This window comes from Phyllopteryx taeniolatus, chromosome 20 (genome assembly GCF_024500385.1).
Source record: "Phyllopteryx taeniolatus isolate TA_2022b chromosome 20, UOR_Ptae_1.2, whole genome shotgun sequence".
NCBI classification, from domain to species: domain Eukaryota; kingdom Metazoa; phylum Chordata; class Actinopteri; order Syngnathiformes; family Syngnathidae; genus Phyllopteryx; species Phyllopteryx taeniolatus.
Window position 1 is genome coordinate 8,032,062 of NC_084521.1, and position 23,757 is coordinate 8,055,818.

Below are 23,757 nucleotides of genomic sequence, written 5' to 3' on the forward strand. Positions count from 1 at the left end.
CAAACTCCACACAGGGGGGGCCGGGGATTGAACCCGGGTCCTCAGAACTGTCAGGCTGACGCTCTAACCAGTCGCACACCATGCCGCCATAATAAATATATTTTTAAATAAAATTATATTTATTTAAAAACATAAAACCCTACAGTGACATCGACAAACTGTCGAGAAACTGTCACAGACCGTATGCTGGCCGCGTGCTGTTCTGTCACTATACCATAACATCCATCCATCCATCCATCCATCCATTTTCTGAGCCGCTTATCCTCACAAGGGTCGCGGGAGTGCTGGAGACTTTTACGTCACAAATCTGCGTGATGGTTGAAAATGAAAATCGGATTAGTGGATTCACCAACAGGCCTGATGAGGAAACAAAACAAAACAGCCCTGAATCCTTCATGCTGTCGAAGCACATCTGCCGGGACAATGAACCTTTATGTTTAATCTGCGGGCCAGTTGGGCAGAAAGAGACCGATGGTGCAACTGGCATCAGGATTTGTATTGTACATTCACGAGAAAACAAGAGACTCTCTCTTCCGCAGGCTTTTTTTTTTTTTTTTTTCCTCCCATGATTGTTTACTCGGTGAAACAGTGATGTTGGGATTTGCTTGGTGAAGCTATTGTTTAATAATTTGCACCACAACAATGGTAACGGGCAACTTGGGCGCTGCTCAATAAGCTACAAAATTCAAAGACCATAGCTTTGGTACAAACTACATTTTAAAATCAATCAGTCCTAAACAGACTTAGAACATCTCTATGAACGCATGAGCGACTTTCCTCAACTCTTTCCTGGGCCCCTCACTATTCATGCTTGTTGACATGATGTAGTCTACTCGCAGCCCCTGAGATCCTCCTCGCTACAACCTTTGACCCCTTACAAAAGGGGGTGTCTCATTGGACACAGATTTCCCTGCTGCTAAATCTATTTGGCACAAAAAGCCCCTTGGCTCAGCCGACATGGGTATTAAGGGGGACAATGAGGCGACACACTTGGAAACCCATGACCCCCCACCTCACGATCCCTGTCAAATATTGTCTTCTATTCATTCATATACCAGGATTTGGGGATTATTTTAATGTTTGTTTGCTCAGATTGTAGCAATAAATGTTGTATTTAAACATGGTAAGCAATCTTATCATTAAGACACTGCATACTTTATTTTAAATGTAATATTACTTTACAGGAATTGTCGGAATGCTTTCCCCTAAAAAAAATATTTCATGAGTGATACTGAAGGGCATACAACACTCTAAAACTATAAACACACATGCACGGATACGCACACTAATTGACAAGTGTAATTCAGTGGTTTGGGGGTGAAGTGCTGTCTCGGTGAGTGAAAATTCAAATGATGCTTTTAGTTCATCTTTGCAGGGACTCGCCTTTCTTATGAGATGCTGATTTCTCACAAATGGAGGCCTCTTGTCCAAAATTAGCCGTACATAGAGATTTTTGGGGTGTCTGTACTTTACTTGATCGTGTTATTTAATCTTTGCACAACTTTTATTTTACCCTTATTCCCAACAAAACAGTTATCTGGACTTTCTACTCCAAGCAAGATTTTCCCCATGCATGGCCTTATTTAAGAGGCCACTGATTTGAAACACACTTCTGAGTGGCAAATTTGCTGAAATTCCATTTAATTATATGCTATTGGTAAACATGAATAATATGCATCAATGTGAAATACACCCGCATTAATGATTTTTAAACAAATAATTATCAACATTAATTTTACAAGGTAGGAAACAGACACATTTCAACATGCCACACTTTATTTCTATACACCTATACAAGAATTGACATTTTCAAATGGTCACTTCTAAAAGATTCCTAGGAAATCACAATTTCTATCTAAGCCCAGAGAGAGTGGTTTTGCCACCTCCACACTTCATGTGACTTTTTTATTTTTTTTATTTTAATTTTTTTTAAAGAATGCTAACGTATGTTGTACAGATGGGAAAGGTATTATGAAAAGTTCGACCACTGGTAAGGATGGATTCTAATTAATATTTGCCCATGTGGAAAAAAATTTTGGTCCTTCTTCTTCTACGCATGTTCCAGAGAGAGAGAGAGAGAGAGAGAGAGAGAGAATGGGGGGGGGGGGGGAGAAAGGGTTTCTGAGAGGGAGCGAGAGAAAGAAAGAGAGGTTCATGGACCATGTCACAGCTTCAGCGTTCTCCATGTCTTCTCGTCCACGACGATGCACTTTAGGATCTCAATAAGATGCGTGTGTGTTTGCAGATCATCGGCTTCCTCTTCGCCGCAAACTTTGACCTCCCGCCGCTCCGAGCCCAGGGTGAGTCTCGTTTCTCTTTTCTTTACTCCCTCTCTCTGTGTTTGCGTACGGTGACTTCTACTCAACGCGACCAAAAGTCATTTGTGAATTTATTCCCCCCTTCTCCGTCTATCTCCTGACATTCCGTCAGGAGATAAAGATAGATAGAGAGAGAGAGAGAGAGAGAGAAAAAAAAAATGGTGCGTTTCCAGCACGAGTGTTCACTTCTTTTTTTTCTTTTCTTTCCCAAAGTTGTAGTTGTGGATTTTAGTGACAGCTGACATCCCGTTGGCCCGTTCGGTTTGTCCTTGTTTTACACCCAAATTTCATCTCGGGGTGGGATTTAACCGTGTTCGAAGAGGAAATGCGGTGCATTACGAGATTAAATTTGCCGCTGTAAAGTTATACGTGTGTTCAAAGCACTTCGAATAACGGAACCGTTTAAATACTGGCGAATGGCGCCCCGGTGGAAGAATTCATATACGATACACAAACACGAACATTTGAGTATTAGCGCTCCAAAACGGGGCGTTAAATGCAGCATGACGCTTTAATTCGAGCATTATCATCCTGTTTCCCGAACACGTAAATTCGACTCCAAACAGAATAACGATGAATGATCGATAATAGTGATGCGCAGTACTTTTTACACTAAGTACCACCACAATAATAATAATAATAATAATAATAATTTTAAATATACAGTGGTGTAATAGGCCCAAGTGTTCACCCACCCCCCCCCCCGGAAAAAACACCAAAAAAAAAACACAAGTCGCTGCAACATTATTCACAGTTTGAACAATAACACTGTACTTAAATATAAGAACCTTAAAAAAATACTTGAATAATGATGCAATTAATATGTATTGCACATAAAAGCAAAATTGTAAAACTCATTGTAATTGAACAGTTCTAACTGCATTAAATCCAAATGTGGTAAATACTGAATTCTACCTAACCATTATACTGTACTGTATTAAAAAAAAAAAAAAGTTGAAGACACTAACATGATGCAGAGTTTGAACATTTGATTCAGTGATTCTCGAGTACCACACTTTGAGATTCACTGATCCATCACTTTACGCTGATCTTATTTTTAATCATGTTTGCACAATAGTAAGCATACAGTAACGGGATGTTTGACGCAGCCGGCTTGGGAAGAAGGTGAAAAGAGCCTTTATAACTACTTAGCGAATAAAAAAGATTAGTTATTCAATTTGGCATTCCTAATATCACTGTATTAGACCCACAAAAATGCATTATTTTGCAATTTATACCAGTCTCAACAAAATACAAAAATATGAATATGTAATTGTATTCAATTGACTATTATTCTGTCCTTTTAATTTGTTAAGTAGGTTAATTCACTTTTACTTGTCAAAGCAGACAAACACTGAGTTGCGTATTGGGGTTGTGGCTTTAAATGTAACCCAACTTATTCCATGGGCTGAGTCAACCACAGTCTGGCATTGTTTTTTTTTGTTTGTTATCACATTTGAAACCATTTGGGAAGGTGTCTCCCTAAACACCTTTTTTTGTGTTGCCATTTTATTCAAATGTGGGGCCAAACTGCATGCTTGTGTTTTAAGGGTCCCATCTACATTATTAGAACATGTAGGTCTTTTGATGTGCAAGTCCACATGGGTTAAGGATGTGGATTTGCTCTGGCTATCACTTTGAATCTCTTTTTTTCCCCACTCACATCTGCCCGAAACATGAACGTAACACAGCTCTTAGATCCTCATTTGGGGTGCACATTGTCTACAATATAGAGAGGCCAGAAGCTCTCTACAAGGCTCTAAATGGTAGAATTTATATCACCATACAGGAAAGAGATCAGCAAGCTTTGCGAAAGGCAATAACGTAACGTCACTCTTCCTCATTTTATGTCAAAATTCCTTGCATTTTTGCCTGGAGTGAGTTTGGTGAAACGTTTTCTGCGTCATGTCTTTCATGTTATTTTGTTGTGGAGGCAAGCCGTGAGAGAATGCATCTGGAACCAATTTGACTCCTCAAAGCAGAAGGGGTGGAGAAGGAGGTGGAAAAGGGGGGGAAGGAGAGCAGTGAACGGCTGCCCTTTTTATTTTCCGTGTCCACTGTAATCAGGAATGGGCTCCAATCCCGCAAACAAAATTATAGTTTTGAGAACATTAGATTGAAGTGGCGGTTTGCACTTGAATTTCTTGGCTATCTTTCAGTTCGGTGATTGTGGAATTGAGTATGAAATGTTGCTTTTGCGCAGTACGGTGACCTAGTGGTTAGCGCGTCTGCCTCCCAGTCAAGAGGTTCCAATCTCTGCTCTGGTCCCTCCTGTGCGGAGTTTGTATATTCGGTGCAAGCATGGGTGTTCTACGGCTACTCCAGTTTCCTCCCACATTCCCAAAACCTGCATGTGAGATTAATTGCAAACTCTAAATTGTCCATAGGTGTGGATATTAGTGTGAATGGTTGTTAATCTATATGTGTAATGCAGTTGATTGTTCAGGGTGTACCCAGCCTCTTACCCAAAGTCAGCTTGGATAGGCTCCAGCTCACTCGTGACCCTAACGAGGACAAGCGGTATAGAAAATGGATGGATATTGTTTTTGCCTGACCAGTGCCCACCACTTGGCTTTGGTGAAAGATAAATATACGGTACTGTATAAACACGACAGCAACATGCAGCTGGAGAGGGAAGAAAAATAAACACTCAACTTCCAAAATTACCTTTCACCGCCTATATATTGTAGCAGTAAAAGATCTACTTGACCAATTTAAAGTAATCTGACCATATGTGACTTTTAATATGATGCATTTTTTTCCTATTGTTGATTCTGTAGTTTCTCCATGTCTATTTAGAGCAGGGGTATCAAACTCAATTTTGTAGTGGGCAACGTAGTACTTATGGTTTACCTCAGAGAGCCATAATAAGAAAACCATACAAGTCTATAGTCACCCCATCATATTATTACATTGTTTGGTTTTATGTTAAGAACAAATCGAATTTGAAATCAGAAGTCAATTTAAAATTGTGACACGCAAATATTTAAGTATACAACTATTGCTTATATTCAGAAGGGATTTGGTAAAAAAAAAAACAAAAAAAACCATCCTTGTAATATCTGTTCAAAGTAAGGCTGAAACGATTAACCGAATTACATATATATATATATATATACTTATATATATATATTAATTTAAAAAAAAGTCAAAATCTCTGCTTCAAATCTTCGCTGTCATCATTTTTCCACATTGATTAATGTTACTGCATATTAAATTTAGGGTAACGATGGGAGAATCGGCAGAATATTCAATTCTTAAAATATTTGATACTGTAGTACAGTGCTTTGGGAAAATGGACAGGAATTGATATCTCGATACAGATATTCTGCCAAAATAAAGGGAACGAACCCATTTAGCAAGAAAGATAATGTAGGGACTCTTTATTTGCATTAGTAGCCCACATAAAGTGATGCAAAGGGCATACCTGTGAGTTTGATACTTATTATTTAGAGTATCGTATATATGATTTGTGTGCTCGTCCAACAAAATACTGAAAAAAAACTATTGAATCCTGATTTAGGACTTCAGTGCTACGATATCGCCATTAGCATTCTCAAAGTACAATTTCTGTTTTTTTGCTACTCAAGTGGCTTATCATTCTTTTCATTTTATTTTGAGTTCATTCAGACACTGTACCAAAGCTGCTGTCAAACCGTGGTTATCAGATAATTAGAATTATTTGCAAATTTCAACATTTGAGTTTGCATGTGTTCCTCTCTTGTGCGAGTTTTCCTTAGCCATTGAGATCAGGCCATTTTTAACTGAGAACAGATTTTTGTTGTTGTTAAATGTCGGCCGTTCATGAAAGTACTGCTCTGGTTTGGACCATGAAAATGGAACATTGTTTTTGGATTTTACAGTGTTATCTTTCCATTTAAATTGTAATTACTGAACAGATGAAATGCCCATGTGTGTTATGCCTGCAAATGCATGCAATACGTACTTCAGTCAAAACAGTGGCAGATAGCAGCACTGTTGTAATATCTGTGCGCAATATCTTCATCTGTACATAAACCTTTCACAAAACTCTACAAATGTTTTTTCTCTCCCCTTTTGACTCGTTTTTGTGCATGTGTTCAGTGTCAAGTCATCCTCAGTCAAATGTCATAGTTGAGCGCAAGTCTCTCTTTGCTTTAACTTTAATGACAAACGTGATGCATTAAGTGATTCCTATTGGTAGATAGGACACTTTATTTTTAGCATTATTACTTATATCACGTGTAAAAAGAAGCTAACCACTATGAAATGTAATTACAGCAAAACACTCTGCCTTAACGCTGATAGCCACTGACAATGTGACGTGTATCGTCGTACTGGACAAAAATATTTCAAAACTGCTGCGATTTTACTGCTTTGAATGGAATTTTGCTTATGTATGTTATTTAACTTGCAGTGTATTCAGTTTTCTTCTTACATTCTACTCTTAACACCCCTTGTTGAGACTAAAAGCAAAACAGTAAATCCTTTGACGCTTTGGCAGCTGAGCTCTCATCATGTACACTCAGTACATTTACATGCATTAAAGCAAAGCAAATAATTCCATAAGATGCTTGAAACCAGAATGAAACATCAGACTGACGTTCACCTCGTACCATGCATTGAGTCAGCGTCGCTCGTGGCGCGTTTTAGTTATCAGTAAATAAATTATTATTTTGCCACCAAAAGCCCTTTCTCAGTCTTGTTTTCGTTTTATATTTGAGGTGGTGCAAAAGCAAAAAATATTTGCATCAAATCACTGCTCTGCTTGATGTTTCTTTTCACAAAAAAAAAGATTGTTTTCGCTGCTTGTAGGTCAGAAACACGGTTTTGTTTTGGGTGAAATCAACCCTATGTTCTACCACTGATTACTAAAGAGCGTTAACAGGTAGAAAAAACATTTATCCTGGTGAAAGAAGAGAATCTACTCTTTCTTTTTGTGAATTTGGTGCTTACATTTCCACAGAACACAATATCCTTGACTCGGCAAAATGCTCCAAAATGGCTGACAACATGGGGAACTCTGCTCTGAAAACGTCTGGCAGTGAATAGGTCTGACATGTTTTTCACATTCTGTCAAGGCTTTCTACTGATGAATTGTGGATACCGAGTAGCTTTGTTCTCCCTTTTACCTATAGCCAAGTTAGGTTGCGATAACTCCGTTTTACTACTATTTGCACCGCGTGACTGCTGCGGTAAATGTTTTGATACTTTAAAAATCTGACCAGGTTTCCGCGGCAATCATGGCCTGCCACGTCTCACCCATCCCGCTCAGTAACAGTTAGAGACTAGCAGCAACCACGAACAACCTTTCTCCGAGACCTCTTTTGTGTTGAAATCGCAAAGTAAATGAGCTGACAAAAATAGAGTTAACCCCGGCTTTATCGCAGATTTTTTAAGCAATCTATTTTTATGCCTTCTTATAGTATACAGAGGTCAGGGGTCACCAGCTTTTACACCCAATGCCATTTCTGATGCAATCCCCCCATTTTTACCCGGGTTTGGGAACGGCAATGGCTGGGTACGGGTGCAATGAACGGGATAGATTTTATCATAATAATGGTAACTAATAATAATGATAATAATAAATATGCACTTAGTTTTAATTATCTCCACTAACCCTATAAGTACTAGCTAAATTAATGATGAACAACTGTCATTTGAATGTAATTGCATCTTCTGCTTATTTCCTGTAAAGCCCTGTTATCATGTTCTCACATATTATCTCAGCATTGTTCAAACAGCTATTCTCATGGCGTTGTGTTGTTATTGTGGACATGTCTTTTTTCCCATTGATATTTAACTGTCTACAGCTGGTTGGCTGTAGACTTGACTAGTTGTGACTCACAGAGGCATGATCCAAACAGAACCACAGAGAATGTAATTTGTATTGAAGTTTTTGTTATTGAGGAGATGCCGGACGTAATATTCTGCAATAAAAAAATAAATAAATCAACAACACTGACAGTTCAGTTGATTTCGATGTTTTAGAACAAGATGTCTTATCTTTACAATTTAGAGCCATTGTTCCATGTTTGGTGCAGTAATGATGTAATGCTGTGGCATGAATGGGCTGTGGTCAGAGGATGACTCTTATTCATACTGGTGTGATATGTGGCACATCAATCTTGACACTGGATGCCTGTTGTTACTGTAAACAGAAAACTTGATTCCGTGCCCAGTGACTGCTCTCCTCTCCTCTTTTCCCCCCTCTATAATACTTCTCTATCCTGCTATACATCTTGCTGCGGCTATGAGCTCACCTCTAATGACAGGGTGGGAGAAATAATCCATCCATCCATCCATTTTCTGAGCCACTTCTCCTCACTAGGGTCACAGGCGTGCTGGAGCCTATCCCAGCTATCATCGGGCAGGAGGCGGGGTACACCCTCAACTGGTTGCCAGCCAATCGCAGGGCTCATACAAACAAACAGCCATTCACACTCACATTCACACCAACGGGCAATTTAGAGTTGTCAATTCACCTGCCATGCATGTTTTTGGGATGTGGGAGGAAACCGGAGCGCCCAGAGAAAACCCACGCAGGCACGGGGAGAACATGCAAACTCCACACAGATGGGGCCGGGGATTGAACCCCGGTCCTCAGAGCTGTGAGGCAGACGCTCTAACCAGTCGCCCAACGTGCTGCCGTGAGAAATAATAGATTCTGGAATGCATCTAATGCATACGCAAACCAGTCAGAAATTACACATAAAGTCAAATAATCAATCTTTAAATAAGGCTGCACGCTGGTTTAGTAGTTATTATGTCTGCCTCACAGTCGAGATGTTTTGGGTATCAATCTCAGCCCAGGCCCTCCAGTATGTTTTCCCCATTTTTGCATGGGTTTTCTCACACATTCCAAAAACATGCATGTTAGGTTAATTGAAGACTCCTTACCTGTCCACAGGTGTGAATGCGAGTGTGAATGGGTGTCAATATGTGCCCTAAAATTGGCTGGTGACCAGTCCAGTCTGTTTGTAAGATGTGTAAGCCTGTCATCAGAAGTTTTGTGTCAATATTGCTCATTTCACATAACGGCTGGATTTTGGTTAGATGTAAATTATGTAACCACTATGGCAGCTTTTTATTTTACTCAACTTCAGGGATTCTGCAAGTGCAATACAGTAGGTAAATTTTTGAAATATGACAAAGATGGTTTGAAAGTATTATACCCACACAATGAGAAAAATAAATGTATAGAAAAATAATATGCATCCTTTCAAGATGCTTGAAGATGTATTGTTATTCAGTAATGTAATCATAAGGTGGCAGATTCCCCTTTAGACTGGTGAGAACAAATGAATACTCTCTCCTGCTGGTGTCTTCACTGCTGCTTTGTTGCTTAAGGTTTCTTGTATTTTGTTCATTCTCTCAGCTCTTTACAATAAATGCTCCATCCATTTTCTTACATTCAACCAAGTCGCAGGTCCAGCTGTCTAAATGTATGTTTTAGACAAGAATGATCTTTTAAAAGTGGGACTTTTTTAAATACTTTTTTTTTTTTTTTTGCATACAATCGATCTTGCTTGACACAGAGCTGCAGGAATGTCCCAAAAACAATATAATATGCATACTTGGTGAGTACCTCACACATGTGCTCCAACAGCTTCTCTGTGAATTTGTTTTGTAGTTGTCTTTCGCTGTCCGGAGGTATATGATTTTGTTGTAAAATACCTTCAGATAAAGACAAGATTAAGTCATAATATTATGGGGAAAAGGTCGTAATATTACCAGAATACATTTGTGAAATTATGAGTCAAAAATATAATGTAGCAGTGTTAAAATGAGGACTGTTGAGGATCTTGCCAAGTTTCACAAACAATGGCACATCAATGCCACCATCAGCCGGTTAAAGTGACTGAATTGTTCAACAATTGTTCAACAATTGTTCAAGTTTCTTCTCTTATTCTTCCAAACTCTGTTGATAACATTATTGCACAGCTCCTAATGGCCATTCGCAATGAATCAATGCACAGGAAGTGACCTTGGACCCCCATCCATTAAAATCTTCCCTCCGAGATTCTGCTGCAGATCTTAGAAATGCACGAAGCAGAGTGTTAGGATAGCTTTTCTGGTACCGCTGGTGGTATTGTGCGAACCAGAATCATCCCTGTTAATGTTCACTGCGGACAAAACTGGATGGTGGTGAGACAACATGGAGGGAGGGTTGAGGGTAAAAGGTGATACTGTGAGTTGTCGTGGATGCTGGAATATGTCTAAATTATCAAATCATTTGCCACAGCTATGGGTGCATGGTATATAGTGAATTTTCGGTAGACGATATGAATTTGGCTGAAGGTATAGATTTAGACTCTACCGACCAATCGCAATAATGCTTGTTGATGATGTCATCATGTCTGGCTCTGTGTAAAAATGGCTTTAAGCACGTCTAGGTTTTTTTTTTAACCACTTCCGAGTGGAAGAACAGTGCTTTCGTGTCGAACAGTCACCCATCCTCCCTATTTTCCCCGCTTCTCGAGTATTATTGGGGAATGCTTGACACTACGACATCTTGCGCCACTCTAGCTAGTTACTGGTTGCGCCTGGCTAACTAGTGCGGCTACACACGGTGCAGAGCTGCTCCTCTAAGTCGCTAATCATTGCCTCCATGGCAGTGAATAAGCTCCACTTCTGACAAGTATCGTTACCACGAAAGGAGGACCAGGGGTAATAAACAGGAAAAGATGGAGTAGTAACGCTAAAGCAATTGCGAAACATAGCCGTGAAACACCGGAATAAGTGCTTGAGTGATGCAGTACACTGAGATACATTGGCTGATGAGAGAGGATGGGTTTTATTTGTCTTCAATTCAACTCAATTTGGGCAGTAGTTGCTGGAAAACAAATAATGTTAATGTTGTGCCACGTTTCAACTGCAGAGATGTTAAAAGATTATGATGATATAACGTAATCATTAATCTGCGATTAAGGTGTTATGCAGATATTCATATATTATTTAGTAAGCAACTCACTGCAAAAGATTCAACTACAGCTAAATAATATCCAGCACACAGAATAGCCACTCTCAGCCTTGAGAATGTGGTGTGCCTGATGATGGGAGTAGGGTCGCAAAGGGGTGGAAAATTGCTGGTAAATTTCCATGGGAAGTTAAAATTGGGACTTTTGGAAATCATAAAAGTTACTTTATCCTATATTTCAGGAAACCTTTACTTCATTTGGGAAATGAATGGCAGCATTACAGTGGGAAGTTGGCCACAACCAGTGGCCTTCATTGCACTAACCATGAATGTAACAGTGTCGCTGAAGGGGGGTACTTGTTCTTATGTATGCTGGACCAGAATGGGGCCAGTGCTCATTAGTACCGAGCAAGAGGCCTCATATTTTACATGACTGAATGCCATCCATCATCCTTTCCCCTCTCGCCAATAGATCTCACTTGCCGTTGTTTCAACCATCAGTTATTTGCACGCAGTTATGGCCTCAAAAATGTATTTGGTGTCAGGAACAGCACGGTCAGAATATCACTGTCGAGGTTACTGAAAGAGCAGAAGTTGTCCAAAAACTGAGTCACTTAATTCAGTACAGTAAAAACGCATTCCATTGGGAAAAAAAACTCTGTAACGGGTTTTGTTGCAGTATACGTATACATAAGTGTCAAATTCTACATTCAGACACAATGGTGTTTAACAAAACGCTCACTTCCCATGAAACCAGTCCTTAGACAAGTTTAGCCACAAGCACCTTTCAGTTTCGACACAAGAACATTTAACATTTTCAAAATACTTCACCAAAAATCATTATACTTTGAACCAAGTTCATAGAAATTCTCTAATTTGTTACAGCTATATTGGTAGTTCAAGCCTTAAATTTTGATATGATCTCAATTAAAAGTATTACTTTTACTTTGTCAAAAATGCACATTATTTAACATAAATATAATATATAATTTAATATAATTTATTAAAGACCACAGACTATTTTGGCTATTGTTCCTTCCGTTCCTTCTTTTTCACTTCTAATTTCTTTCCTTCAAACCAATCTTATTGTTGTTTTTCCTTCCATTTGTACTTATTTCTATCTTCTGCCCTTGCTTGTTTTTTGCTTCCTTTCTCTTTCCTGTCAAAATACAAAAGCAGACTGTAAAGCAGCTGTCTATCCTACCTGTAACTATAAATGAGCACAGAAAAAACAATTTCCCACTGAAAATTTCGACTTATTGCCATCATTAACAGTTTTCTTGAGCAATGGTCGTCTTTACTTTCTTGGCGATGTACTAGCGGAGGGCAGAAAGGTATTCATGATCGACATGTGACGTGACACGAAACATTTGGTATGAGCTGAAAATGCTATCTAAATAAAACTATAGCGTTTGTTTTTTGTAAGTGATCTTTTTTATGGGGTTTTACAGTATACTTACTGTAATTCCCTCACATGTATGGAACTAGAGGCTGCAGAACAGTGAGCACAATCATGCTGAACCTCCTGCTATAACACAGACACTCACACCCAGACTCACCATCATCACGAGCCACCTCACCAGGCCCCGCCTCTTAGAGGCGCATCCTTGCACACACAGACACTGCATTATTAATTTTCTACACACTTCATGGTTGCACTTACTTTTTTTGTGTTCAAATATGTTTAAAATGCATCTGCCACAGACCTGATTTTACAACACTTACCAAATTTTCATTGTACAATAGTATTTGAAACAGCTGCAAACACCTTTCAAGCCAGTTGCTAAAAAGGCCAGTTTGGCGTGAGCACCGTGCACCTTCTCTCTAAGTCACACACTGTATACACAAATTTTATACAGTGGAAGACTGCTGCTCCTTAAAGCATCAAAGACAACTGGACCTGCTGATGGAATCCAGAAACCCCTGTGTCAAGCAGCTGAGGACACACCAACAGTTTTTTTCTCTCTCTCCAACACACATAAATGGAGCCACAAGTGTGCTTATCCGTACACATGGATACACTGACAAGTGGGTGTGATGGTTTCTGTCAATGTCTTGCCTGTCAAGTACGCTCACTTTCTTTTATGTCTTTTAATGCCTGCCAGCATTGGTGGTCACTTTAAATGAAAGAGGAACAAAAGGCTTGGTAGCTAACAGATGATGGTTACTGGAGCTGGACAATGAAGCCCCTTATATGGAAAAGTATGTGTGTCCAAGTTGTGTCCCACACTTTTTACTCATGCTTACTTTGTATACTCTTGAGAATTGGTTGTACCTTGTCACAACAACAAAAAAATCTATATTTTATATAGACTGTTCATGGCGGCACGGTGGGCGACTGGTTAGCGCGTCTGCCTCATAGTTCTGAGGACCGGGGTTCAATCCCCGGCCCCACCTGTGTGGAGTTTGCATGTTCTCCCCGTGCGTGGGTTTTCTCCGGGCACGCATCTCATTTTCTCCTCCCACATCCCAAAAACATGCATGGTGGATTAATTGAAAATTGCCCGTAGGTGTGACTGTGAGTGCGAATGGTTGTTTGTTTGTATGTGCCCTGTGATTGGCTGGCAACCAGTTCAGGGTGTACCCCACCTCCTGCCCAATGATAGCTGGGATAGGCTCCAGCACGCCCGTGACCCTAGTGAGGAGAAGCGGCTCAGAAAATGGATGGATGGATACACTATTCACAAAAAGTTAGGGATATTGGGCCTTTGGGTGAAATTTCAGGGTTAATCTACAGTGGATATAAAAAGTCGACACACCCTGTTCAAATGCCAGGTTTTTGTAACAAATAAAAGGAGACCAAGATAAATCCTAAATATATATATATATATATATACACACATATATATATATATATATATATATATTACACGAGTTCTTAAGGTTTGTTGTATCTAAAGATGTTTTTTTTTTTTTTTTTTTTTACTATAACCTACAGCTTCAGTGGACACACTGTTGCCTGTTTTCCGAGTTTTGGTCTGGTAAGAGTTTCAGCTGTCAACATGAGTAACCGCACAAGAGCAGCTAAATGTCCAGTCTAGTCCAACATCACTATTGCGTTAAAGTGTTTGGCCACATTGAGCAGGCGGGAGAAGTTTGTCGAGAGCAAATGGAGCCAAGACATTTACTGGAACCCTGAGCCACTCTGTGGTTTGGACCTCTCTTGCTACAAAACACACCCTCTCTTCCTTCTGTTTGTTTGTTTCTCCCATTTTTTGAGTCAATAGTTTCTTTTTTAAAGATGGCATGAATACATTGAATCGCTGTGAGACCCTATGTTGTGGCCCAGTGATTCTCAACTGGTCACATGCTAAAACCAAACCATCAAGCAAGTATACATTTGTAAATTGTTTATATACTGTATATAGTTATTTTGGAAAAAAATCCTACATCAGAGCTTTTCTTTTAAAGGTAATAATGGTAATAGTTTGTGATTTTTCAGGATTCTGGGGTGGCACTTGGCCCTGTATGCCACTAGAATAGATATGCTAATAAACTTAGAGCAGCAAATCACATCTCCACATCCAGAACAAAAATAAGAGCCATCTGTACTACAGTAAGATGACAGTTTTAAACCATTTTCTTAATAATCATTAATGTCGTACTGTTTGTTCACAAATGGGACCTCGAGTAGAAAGTGGAGCAAACCATTTTTGCTTCTGAAACTGATTATCTTTATTCCCCACCATGTTATAAAGATCAATTGTAGAAGTCATTATTTGTGTCTTTGCGTATCTAGAAAAGCGCTACCAAATCAATTTATTATTATTATAAGTAGTAGTTATAGTAGATGTAAGGGGCGTCACACACAATGGGGATGTGGGTGTTGTAAACCCGCCCATTTTCTTGAGGAGGAGACTTTAGCTGCCAATCACGACCAATGGGGCATGATTTCGGAACAACCAATGGTTCATCCATCCATCCATTTTCTGAGCTGCTTATCCTCACAAGGGTCACGGGAGTGCTGGAGCCTCGCCCAGCTATCAACGGGCAGGGGACGGGGTACACTCTGAACTGATTGCCAGCCAATTGCAGGGCACATATAAACAAACAACCATTCACACTCACATTCACACCTACGGGCAATTTAGAGACTTCAACGAACCTAGCATGCATGTCTTTTGGGATGTGGGAGGAAACCGGAGTACCCAGAGAAAACCCACACAGGCACGGAAGAACATGCAAACTCGAACCCCGGTCCTCAGAACTGTGAGGCAGACGCTCTAACCAGTCGTCCACCGTGCCGCTGCAACCAATGGTCAAGACCCAAAATGTACTGTATGTCTCGATGAATGATGGATAGGTGTCTTTTTATTGGGTCATTGATTGTCAGAGTGAAAGGATGTAAGCTATTGTTGTAATTTATTGATTGTCAAGCAGGCTCAGATTTTCTTTGGGCAAAGGCACTTTTGTTCATGTGTATTATATTTAGAACAACATAGAAATATTTAATTAATAGTTATTTTAGGCGTCACGGTGGACGACTGGTTAGAGCGTCAGCCTCACAGTTCTGAGGACCGGGGTTCAATCCCAGGCCCCGCCTGTGTGGAGTTTGCATGTTCTCCCCGTGCCAGCGTGGGTTTTCTCCAGGCACTCCGATTTCCTCCCACATCCCAAAAACATGCATGAATTGGAGACTCTAAATTGCCCGTAGGTGTGAATGTGAGTGCGAGTGGTTGTTTGTTTCTATGTGCCCTGCGACTGGCTGGCAACCAATTCAGGGGGTACCCCGCCTCCTGCTGAAAATGTCTGGGAAAAATCCTACTCACAAAAATCTCTCATCTGCACTGAACTCCAGTTCCACTGTCAGGATTTTCTTATTCTATATACTGTATTAAGTCTGTGTATATGCTCGCAGATCCCTCCTGTTGCCACCATGCTGCCGAGTTCTCCCCTTGTAAAGAAGCTTGTGATCAGGTATGAACACACAGTCATACACCAATCCATTCCTTAGCCCGTTTGTTGGCTCATGAATAGAGATTTTTGAAGGGGAGTGGTGGTGTAAAGTTGTTTTTATTTTGTTTTGTATTTTGGCTCTTTGAAGTGCAGAGTAAAAGTTCTCTGTCACCCTGTTTCAATTAGGAGCAGGTGACACAATGTCCCACTCTGAGGCCGCCACCGTGGCCTCCTTAACAAAACAGGACATGGAGAAATGAAGAGCAAAGAAAGCTTTTTTTCCCCGCAACCAGCAAACAGGCTGAGTCTAATTCATGCTTTTGAAGTGGAAGTGTTGAGGAGGTGGTTTCTTGCATGTTTTAGCAAATACCACAAAAGGGAAAAAGGAGAAAGAAATAGATGAGGATCAAAAAGATGGAGAAAGAATGACGATAGTCTTTTACAAGTGTGGCCACCTCAAAATGTTCGTAAAAGTTGGAGTGGTGTGCAGTGTATGTGTGTTCTGGGGTGGGACGTAGTGCCAGGCACACATTATAATCACCAGTTCCATTTTACATCTAATGAAAGCTCCCTTTAGTCTGGTTACACCCATTTAGCTATATTTAGAATATAATTACCTTAATGAATGAATCTAAGGGCCGATCCCAATTTGGTTCCTGTTTTTAATTCAATAATATGTGAACAGAACCTTAGCTAGCTTGTTCATTGTCAGTTTGAGAAGCTTTATAGCCATTACACTGCTCCAACGCATAGTACAGTTTACGCTATTCATGGCAAGTTTTTCAAAACAGGATCTGTTCCTCACAAACCACGCAGCGGAAGGTCTGCTACTACTACCACTAATGAAAAACCGGAACTTTGAGAGCAGGCGTTGGTGCAAAGCCAGTATCCGTAGGACTGAACTGGAGTGAACTCGAGTCGGGACAAATTAAAAATATAAAAATTATTGCCAGGCGGCAATTTTGCAACGCTGCTCCAATGTCAATTGGTGAACCATGGCAAAGGAATGACATGCTTCCAAAAACTGCTTCAAAGGCTGATGACCTGGTCTCATTGTTCCAATACTTTTGGACTAATCAGCATGCCAGAGCAGTAGTTGGGGATGGCACTTACAAAAGAAACACTATGCATTTGTGCACCATCTGCTTTTCCTCAAAAGGTCATATGGATAACCTAACTGTCCATCTGCTATGCGAACCAAGACTTGCCTAAGTAACCACACTGGTAAATAATAGTGGTGTATTAAAATACACTTTTTTGGGGAAGTATTGTAAGCAAAATAATAGTCTTGTGTAAACGGCCCCTAAACAACTGAGTCTGATTTAGCGGGAAACAAAAAAAGGATAGAGAATTCTTCATCAGACCCAACTGATTTTGACTTAATAAAATGAAAACCTGCTGATTAGCAGCCTTTTATGGCACGCAGCTTTATCGTCACAATAATTTATTTCCCTTAGACATGCACTGTTCACTATGGCTCGCTCTATCCACTCTAATGGAATAAGCCATCTTGAAATGTACGTCAATGCTATGGCCTCTTGGTTCCGTGCTTCTGCAACTTTGTGGCATAATGAAGATGCTGCCTCTTAATAATAGACAAATACATCACTGTGCTGCTTTGTGTTTTGCTTTTTATCTGGTGGAGAGTAGTTTAAGTCCTCAGATTCACCACATTATACAGCATTGGACTTTTGGAATTGTAAACAAATAAGCTTACATTACAAAGATGTCAAAATGCATCTACTGTTTTAGTTTTTTCAGGTGGTAATTGTTAATATAACAAAATCAACCTGCAGTAAAAACAGATTGCTTTGACTGCAAAATGTGACATCATACAGTAGATCATGTACTGAATACAGAGAACACACCTCTTCTCATTTCTGTTTCCCGCTAAAGAGAGTCAGATTTACTTTCAAAACAAAACAGCTATTTGCCACGTTTTAAACAAAGCGACAAGGGTGACACATGATTATTACATTACCATCTTCATGTTTTTATTTTTTTCTTGTATTCTTAATCACCATGGGCAGTGTTTTCACCTCATGTCATTTCAAAGAACTGCTATTCTTGGAAAGGAACTACTAGCTTATGACCAATATGAGATGAATGTGTGGAACTTACATCACTTTTGGCAGTGCCTGCATTCTTCCAGGCTATTCCCCTCTACAGTACACAGTATGTATCATAACACTTAAATGGTGAAGTTTGTATGTGTGTGTTCAATCTTGGATTTAAAATTATTGGTGACGTGAACATATGTCTGGGCTGAGATTCATATCATGAACGATTTTCCCATCTAGATGCAGTACATATGTGATGTGGGTAGAGTCGCCAAAACTTGTACTCAAGTGAGAGTACTTAAGTATTTAATAATAATATTACTCAAGCAAACGTAGTCCTCCACATATTTACTTGCGTGAGAGTAAGAACTCAGTATGAACTGAGTAACTTGTAACTTCAGATTTTTTTTTTCATCTGCACTTGAATGTCAAAGAGACAAAAATATAAATTATGAATGTGCAACTTCAAATATTGCCCAATAATATCAATGTAACTAAAACAATGATAAATTCTTTGTAAAACAACATAGATAAAGGAAAATTCAGCACCAAGAAAAGGTCTTCGATTTACTTTCTTTGTATATTTGTTAAACTGCAGAATCGGGTTAGCAGGCAGAAAACGGCAACATGTTTTCTCACATTAGACGTGGCATTCTTGTCGGCTGAAAGATGGACCTTTTTAGGCAGACAGAAGACTTGAAGGTGGACAGAGATTGAATGTGAGGCCAGTGGTGTTGTGCCTCTTCTGACTGAGCCTCGCACGTCGTTGTTTCCTCCGTCTCTCTGCCATGTTTCACGTAAAAAGAACGGCATGCTTACAGATGCATTTTCTTTCGATTCCATTTTGGTTCACAGCAAAATCATAACTGTCATTGTCCAAATGCTACTACATGTAAAGTGAACTTGATGACATACTGTAAGTGTGTGTCACATTGAGGTCAGACCAATTTTTTTTGATAGATAGATAGATAGATAGATAGATAGATAGATAGATAGATAGATAGATAGATAGATAGATAGATAGATAGATAGATAGATAGATAGATAGATAGATAGATAGATAGAAAGATTTTCTTTTTTTTTTTTACTTACCATTTTCTTTTCCTGCAGCTCGCCACTATAAAGAGTGAGTCTCGTTTGAAACATCTCCTGCAGAGATTGCCAAGTTACTGTCCAGAGTCAATGGTGAGTCCAATCCCTGTGTGACACAAAACCTAATCAATAAAGTTCACTGAAAAAAAACACACACACATCAAAGCCAAAAGGTAAGCAAAACTGCAGTGTTAGCACAGAAGAGTTTGCCTTTATAATTTCACAAGAACATGATAGATGATGGCGACAGTATGGGTGGTGATGTACAGCCTGTCGGTGATGACTCAAGGAAAAAGAATGATTCTTAAGTCTGTTTATACAAGCTCCGATGCCTCTATTCCACTACTACATGTCAAAACACATCCTTTAACAAGTTAAGCGGTACACCAGAATGGACACACTCTGTGTGAAGGTCGGCCGTAGAATAGCAAGATAAGGCGTTCATTCAGGAAAGAAACAGCCAGCAGCATTAATTATCCAGTACATGTCCATGATAAGCTCGTTTCCAAAATTAGATAAAGGCCAAAATAAAATAAAAAATAAAAATCGATCTTGCCATGCCATTTTATTGTGTACAAACTCTATCATATTTGCTAGAACATAGTCAGACTGAGGCAATAAGTTGTTTTTCTAAAATGTGAAGGTCTGGGTACAATAAAGCCATTTCTCCTCAGAATAATGCAAATGGATTTATAACGTTTTGGTAAGAAACTCCTCACATACAAATGAAAACTTAATGCCAAGAAGTGTCTATTGGACAACATCATCACCCTGTCAGGGAAGGCTCCTTACCTTTTTCACAAGGTAGCCAGATTCTGACCAGCAGTATTGACCCTTACTTTTCCCTGACAATTGACCTTGGTTAAATCATTACATGTATCAAAATGATAACTAACCCCTGCTTGTGTGTATTTTCTCAGTTTCCCCCCACATCCCAAAAACATGCGTCTTAGGCCCGCCGCACACCGAGCGATGCGAATTGTCATTGTCAAGGAAAGAAGCCGTTTGCCCAAAGAGAGGAAACGGCTCAGAATAAAGGAGAGAGTGTGCATGGATGCCCCTAAGAAAAAGACATACTGTAACACAGTGTTATCAGAAGTAACAATTAAATTAACCATAAAGTTTTATATAAAATTAAAGTGACATCTTGTATTACATTTTTGAAAGTAACAGGTGTACATGACAGTCCTATCAAATCCTGTGAAACACACTCAGAGGTAAAACACTCTATTGCATGAAATTGCAATACTAATTGTCTAATCTTATTTGTATTTCCTTTAGAATGAGCTGTGGGTTTGCATCAACTCTACACTTCCAGGTAAGATAATATAGCATTTAGGACAAATTGTCAAGACAGTATTTACAATCTTTTGCCATTCACCAAATACAAATTTACTTTTACTCAAAATGTGGTCCATATATGTTTTGGGCTTTGCTTTATGTGTATTTACATAGAAAATCTTCTTGGTAAACAGAATCTTTCTGTAATCTTTTACACTGTGCAAAAAAGTAGATCAGTTATTTAAATCAGGAATATTTCATCATTAGACACTGAGTTTATTATATGGTTTGATTTGTTTTCAGGAGTATCAAGAAAGTCAGACAGCTGGGTAGGGCTTGGTTGTTGTGAGCTGGCTATCTCATCGGAGTGCCGCAGGGAATGCAGACAGGTATGTAGAATTGTAAATAAATCATGTCCAGACTTTGTTTTCAAGATATATTGTTATCCTGTGTTGTTTTCCGCTTTTGGTTCTCTCCACAGGCATCATCCAAAAATGACCTAACAAAATTATGCAAAAAAGTCACAGAGGTAAGTCGAGGTTTCACACACAGATACACAAAATGGATGCAAAAGTCATCAACATAGAAATAACAATAACATAATGGCGTAATTAAGTCTTATTTTGCTCAGAATTGATTTTATTCTCTCATCTATGTTGAGGAATGAAACAGTCGGTTAATAGTCTCAACAGATTGTCAACAGTATTTTTCTTGTTGCAGAATCCTCTACACAGCTGCATCACCAAAAATGAAAGTAAGTTACTAGCTGGACAGTGATGAGGCCACTACACTCTAACTGTAAAAGCACAAAAAATATATATTTTCACAAATTCTGCTCACTCGTCCTCACTTTTTGTGAGTAGTGTTATTTTTTTAAATACGGAGTGCTACATTATGTTTGTGTGCTGTCATCTAGTGGGCTCCACGTGCTGCAGCTATGCGGGACGTCACACCACCTGTAGAGAGTACTGTCAGGCCATCTTCAGGACCGACTCAACCCCCACCGTGTCTCAAATCAACGCCGTCAAAGAGTACTGTCAGAGCCACAGTGCTCAACTCCTCAGCTGTGTCGCTAATTTCACCAAGTCCTACCCAATACGCAGCCCTATAGACAGTAAGTTCCAGCTGTACAAATAAAGGGGATAGTGTCTTCCACGACATTACTTACTGCCAATTTTACATGTTGTAAAACCTGCATGGTATGTTACATTGTTAGGATGTACTTTGTTGTCTTGAGAATGTATCTGATATCCTACTCATTAAACCGATAAAGGAAACCATCTGGAAATTGACCATTAGAGGTTTATGTAAATGCTGATGGTATTTCATCCTATTCTTCTCCAGTTAGATTATAGATATATTGATAGATGTCTACATTAATTTGTTGCTACCATCTGACTAACCAAGCCCGTCGTGTCCAGGTCTGTACTGCTGTGACCGGGCGGAGGCTACCCACTGCCAGGTGGCTTGCCGGCGAATCCTCCGTACCTTGAGCACAGAGCATGAGATCATGGAGGGTTTGATCGATGAGTGTGGCTCCCAGCCTCTCCCCCAAGATCCCATGTGGCAGTGCTTTCTGGGAAGTGCCCATCCCCCATCCCCAACTGAAAAAGAAGTCCCACATCCTGCCAAAATGGACTGTGCCAAACTGCACTGCTGCTCCAAGGCCAACACCTCACTCTGCAGGTACTGCCGGTTGCTCACCACATAATGGGCTTTACATATTAACATGAACTGTATATTCAAACTTTAAAAGTTTAGAATTGCAACCAGACAAAGTACAAATGCAAAATGTCAATGCAAAAGATATTAACAAGAATCTATTTAGCCTGGAAAACAAAACAGCAGAATATCTTGACAGAAGCAATATGGTACTATGGACGAGGGTAGGGTCACTTCCCTTGTATTAATTCACATCTCTTTGCTCTGACAGGGACATGTGTCAAGAGATTAGCACAAACTGGGGCAGCCAAACGTGGCAAGACTTTGACAAGCTGTGTGAGTACAACCCAGTGGAGACTGAGCTGATCAACTGCCTGGCTGATGTAAGAGAGCCCTGCCAGTTGGGGTGCAAGGATCTCTCCTATTGCACCAACTTCAACAATAGGTTAGACTCACTGTTTTTGTACTTGGCCTTTTGATCACAAGCATTTCCTGAAAGTAAAAATCAATCTTCCCCCCTCATATTATTTTACGTTATGGTGGTAAAATGTGTGGTTAATATCCACCTTCTCAGAGTCAGATTACAGCCACCCTGGTTGAAGGGGAAACTAGAGTTTATTTATTTACAATTAAGATAAACAAAGCTTGATGGAACACACCCCAAATTGCGAAATAGAAGCTACTTGCTTTGAAGCATCAATTAGCTCACTCTGTTTAGACCAACGGACGCCTCCTATTATCTCTGTCCACAGGCCCACAGAGCTGTTTCGCAGCTGTAACATGCAGTCAGACCAAGGAGCTATGAATGACATCAAGCTGTGGTCCAATGGAACAATCAAAATGCCTTTTATGAACATTCCTGTTCTGGACATCAGGAAGTGTCTGCCGGATATGTGGAAGGCGGTTGCTTGCTCCCTGCAGATCAAACCGTGTCATAGCAAGTCCAGAGGGAGCGTCATATGCAAGTAAGTCTACCAGTACAGGGTAAGGTACTTCCAACTGCCACAATGCTGCATTCTACAGACCACTCGGCCATATGGTGTGAAGTATATCTTATTTCTGCTCTCTATTGTATATTTAAATCAGAAGCCTGTTGACCCCAATAAGGAGACACATTCTGCTTGCGAAAAGGCTGACAGCAACAATAAAACAAATCGTTGTTGTAAAGTTGAGAAGCCGTTTATAACAAATCAGCGCCAAGAGGGCTGCAGCAGACAATAAATAACCTCATGCTTTCTTTTGTATTGTTCTCTAATCCTGGTGTAACTACTTCATCCTGTGTCCATGTTGTAATACTCTTGTGCGTTGTTGACACTGGAATGGAGCGGAAATGTGTACAACTTGCATGATCACGTTTTTTGTTGGGTTTAGGTCGGATTGTGTGGAAATCCTGACCCAATGTGGGGACAGAAAACATTTTAACGAGGAACAAACTCCTGAGAGGATATGTGAGCTGTTGTCGCCCATTGACGACCCTGAACGCTGCATCCCCCTCCACAGATACCTCAGTAAGTGAAAAATTCACAGTACAGGAATGAAGGTTGACTAA

General features: G+C 39.8%; 1 protein-coding gene across 1 annotated transcript in view; it reads left to right on the forward strand.

The window, feature by feature from the left end:
* Positions 1 to 2,109: 2,109 nt before the first annotated feature.
* reck (reversion-inducing-cysteine-rich protein with kazal motifs) overlaps positions 2,110 to 23,757 on the forward strand; it is a 35,239-nt gene continuing 13,591 nt past the window's right edge. The window contains exons 1-12 of the mRNA XM_061758328.1: positions 2,110 to 2,300; positions 16,076 to 16,134; positions 19,284 to 19,358; positions 20,547 to 20,583; positions 20,850 to 20,935; positions 21,028 to 21,075; positions 21,267 to 21,300; positions 21,463 to 21,660; positions 21,968 to 22,232; positions 22,480 to 22,653; positions 22,961 to 23,173; positions 23,580 to 23,716. Coding sequence (XP_061614312.1) covers positions 2,228 to 2,300; positions 16,076 to 16,134; positions 19,284 to 19,358; positions 20,547 to 20,583; positions 20,850 to 20,935; positions 21,028 to 21,075; positions 21,267 to 21,300; positions 21,463 to 21,660; positions 21,968 to 22,232; positions 22,480 to 22,653; positions 22,961 to 23,173; positions 23,580 to 23,716 — 1,399 coding nt within the window. The 5' untranslated portion in view covers positions 2,110 to 2,227. The remainder of the gene's footprint in view (positions 2,301 to 16,075; positions 16,135 to 19,283; positions 19,359 to 20,546; positions 20,584 to 20,849; positions 20,936 to 21,027; positions 21,076 to 21,266; positions 21,301 to 21,462; positions 21,661 to 21,967; positions 22,233 to 22,479; positions 22,654 to 22,960; positions 23,174 to 23,579; positions 23,717 to 23,757) is intronic.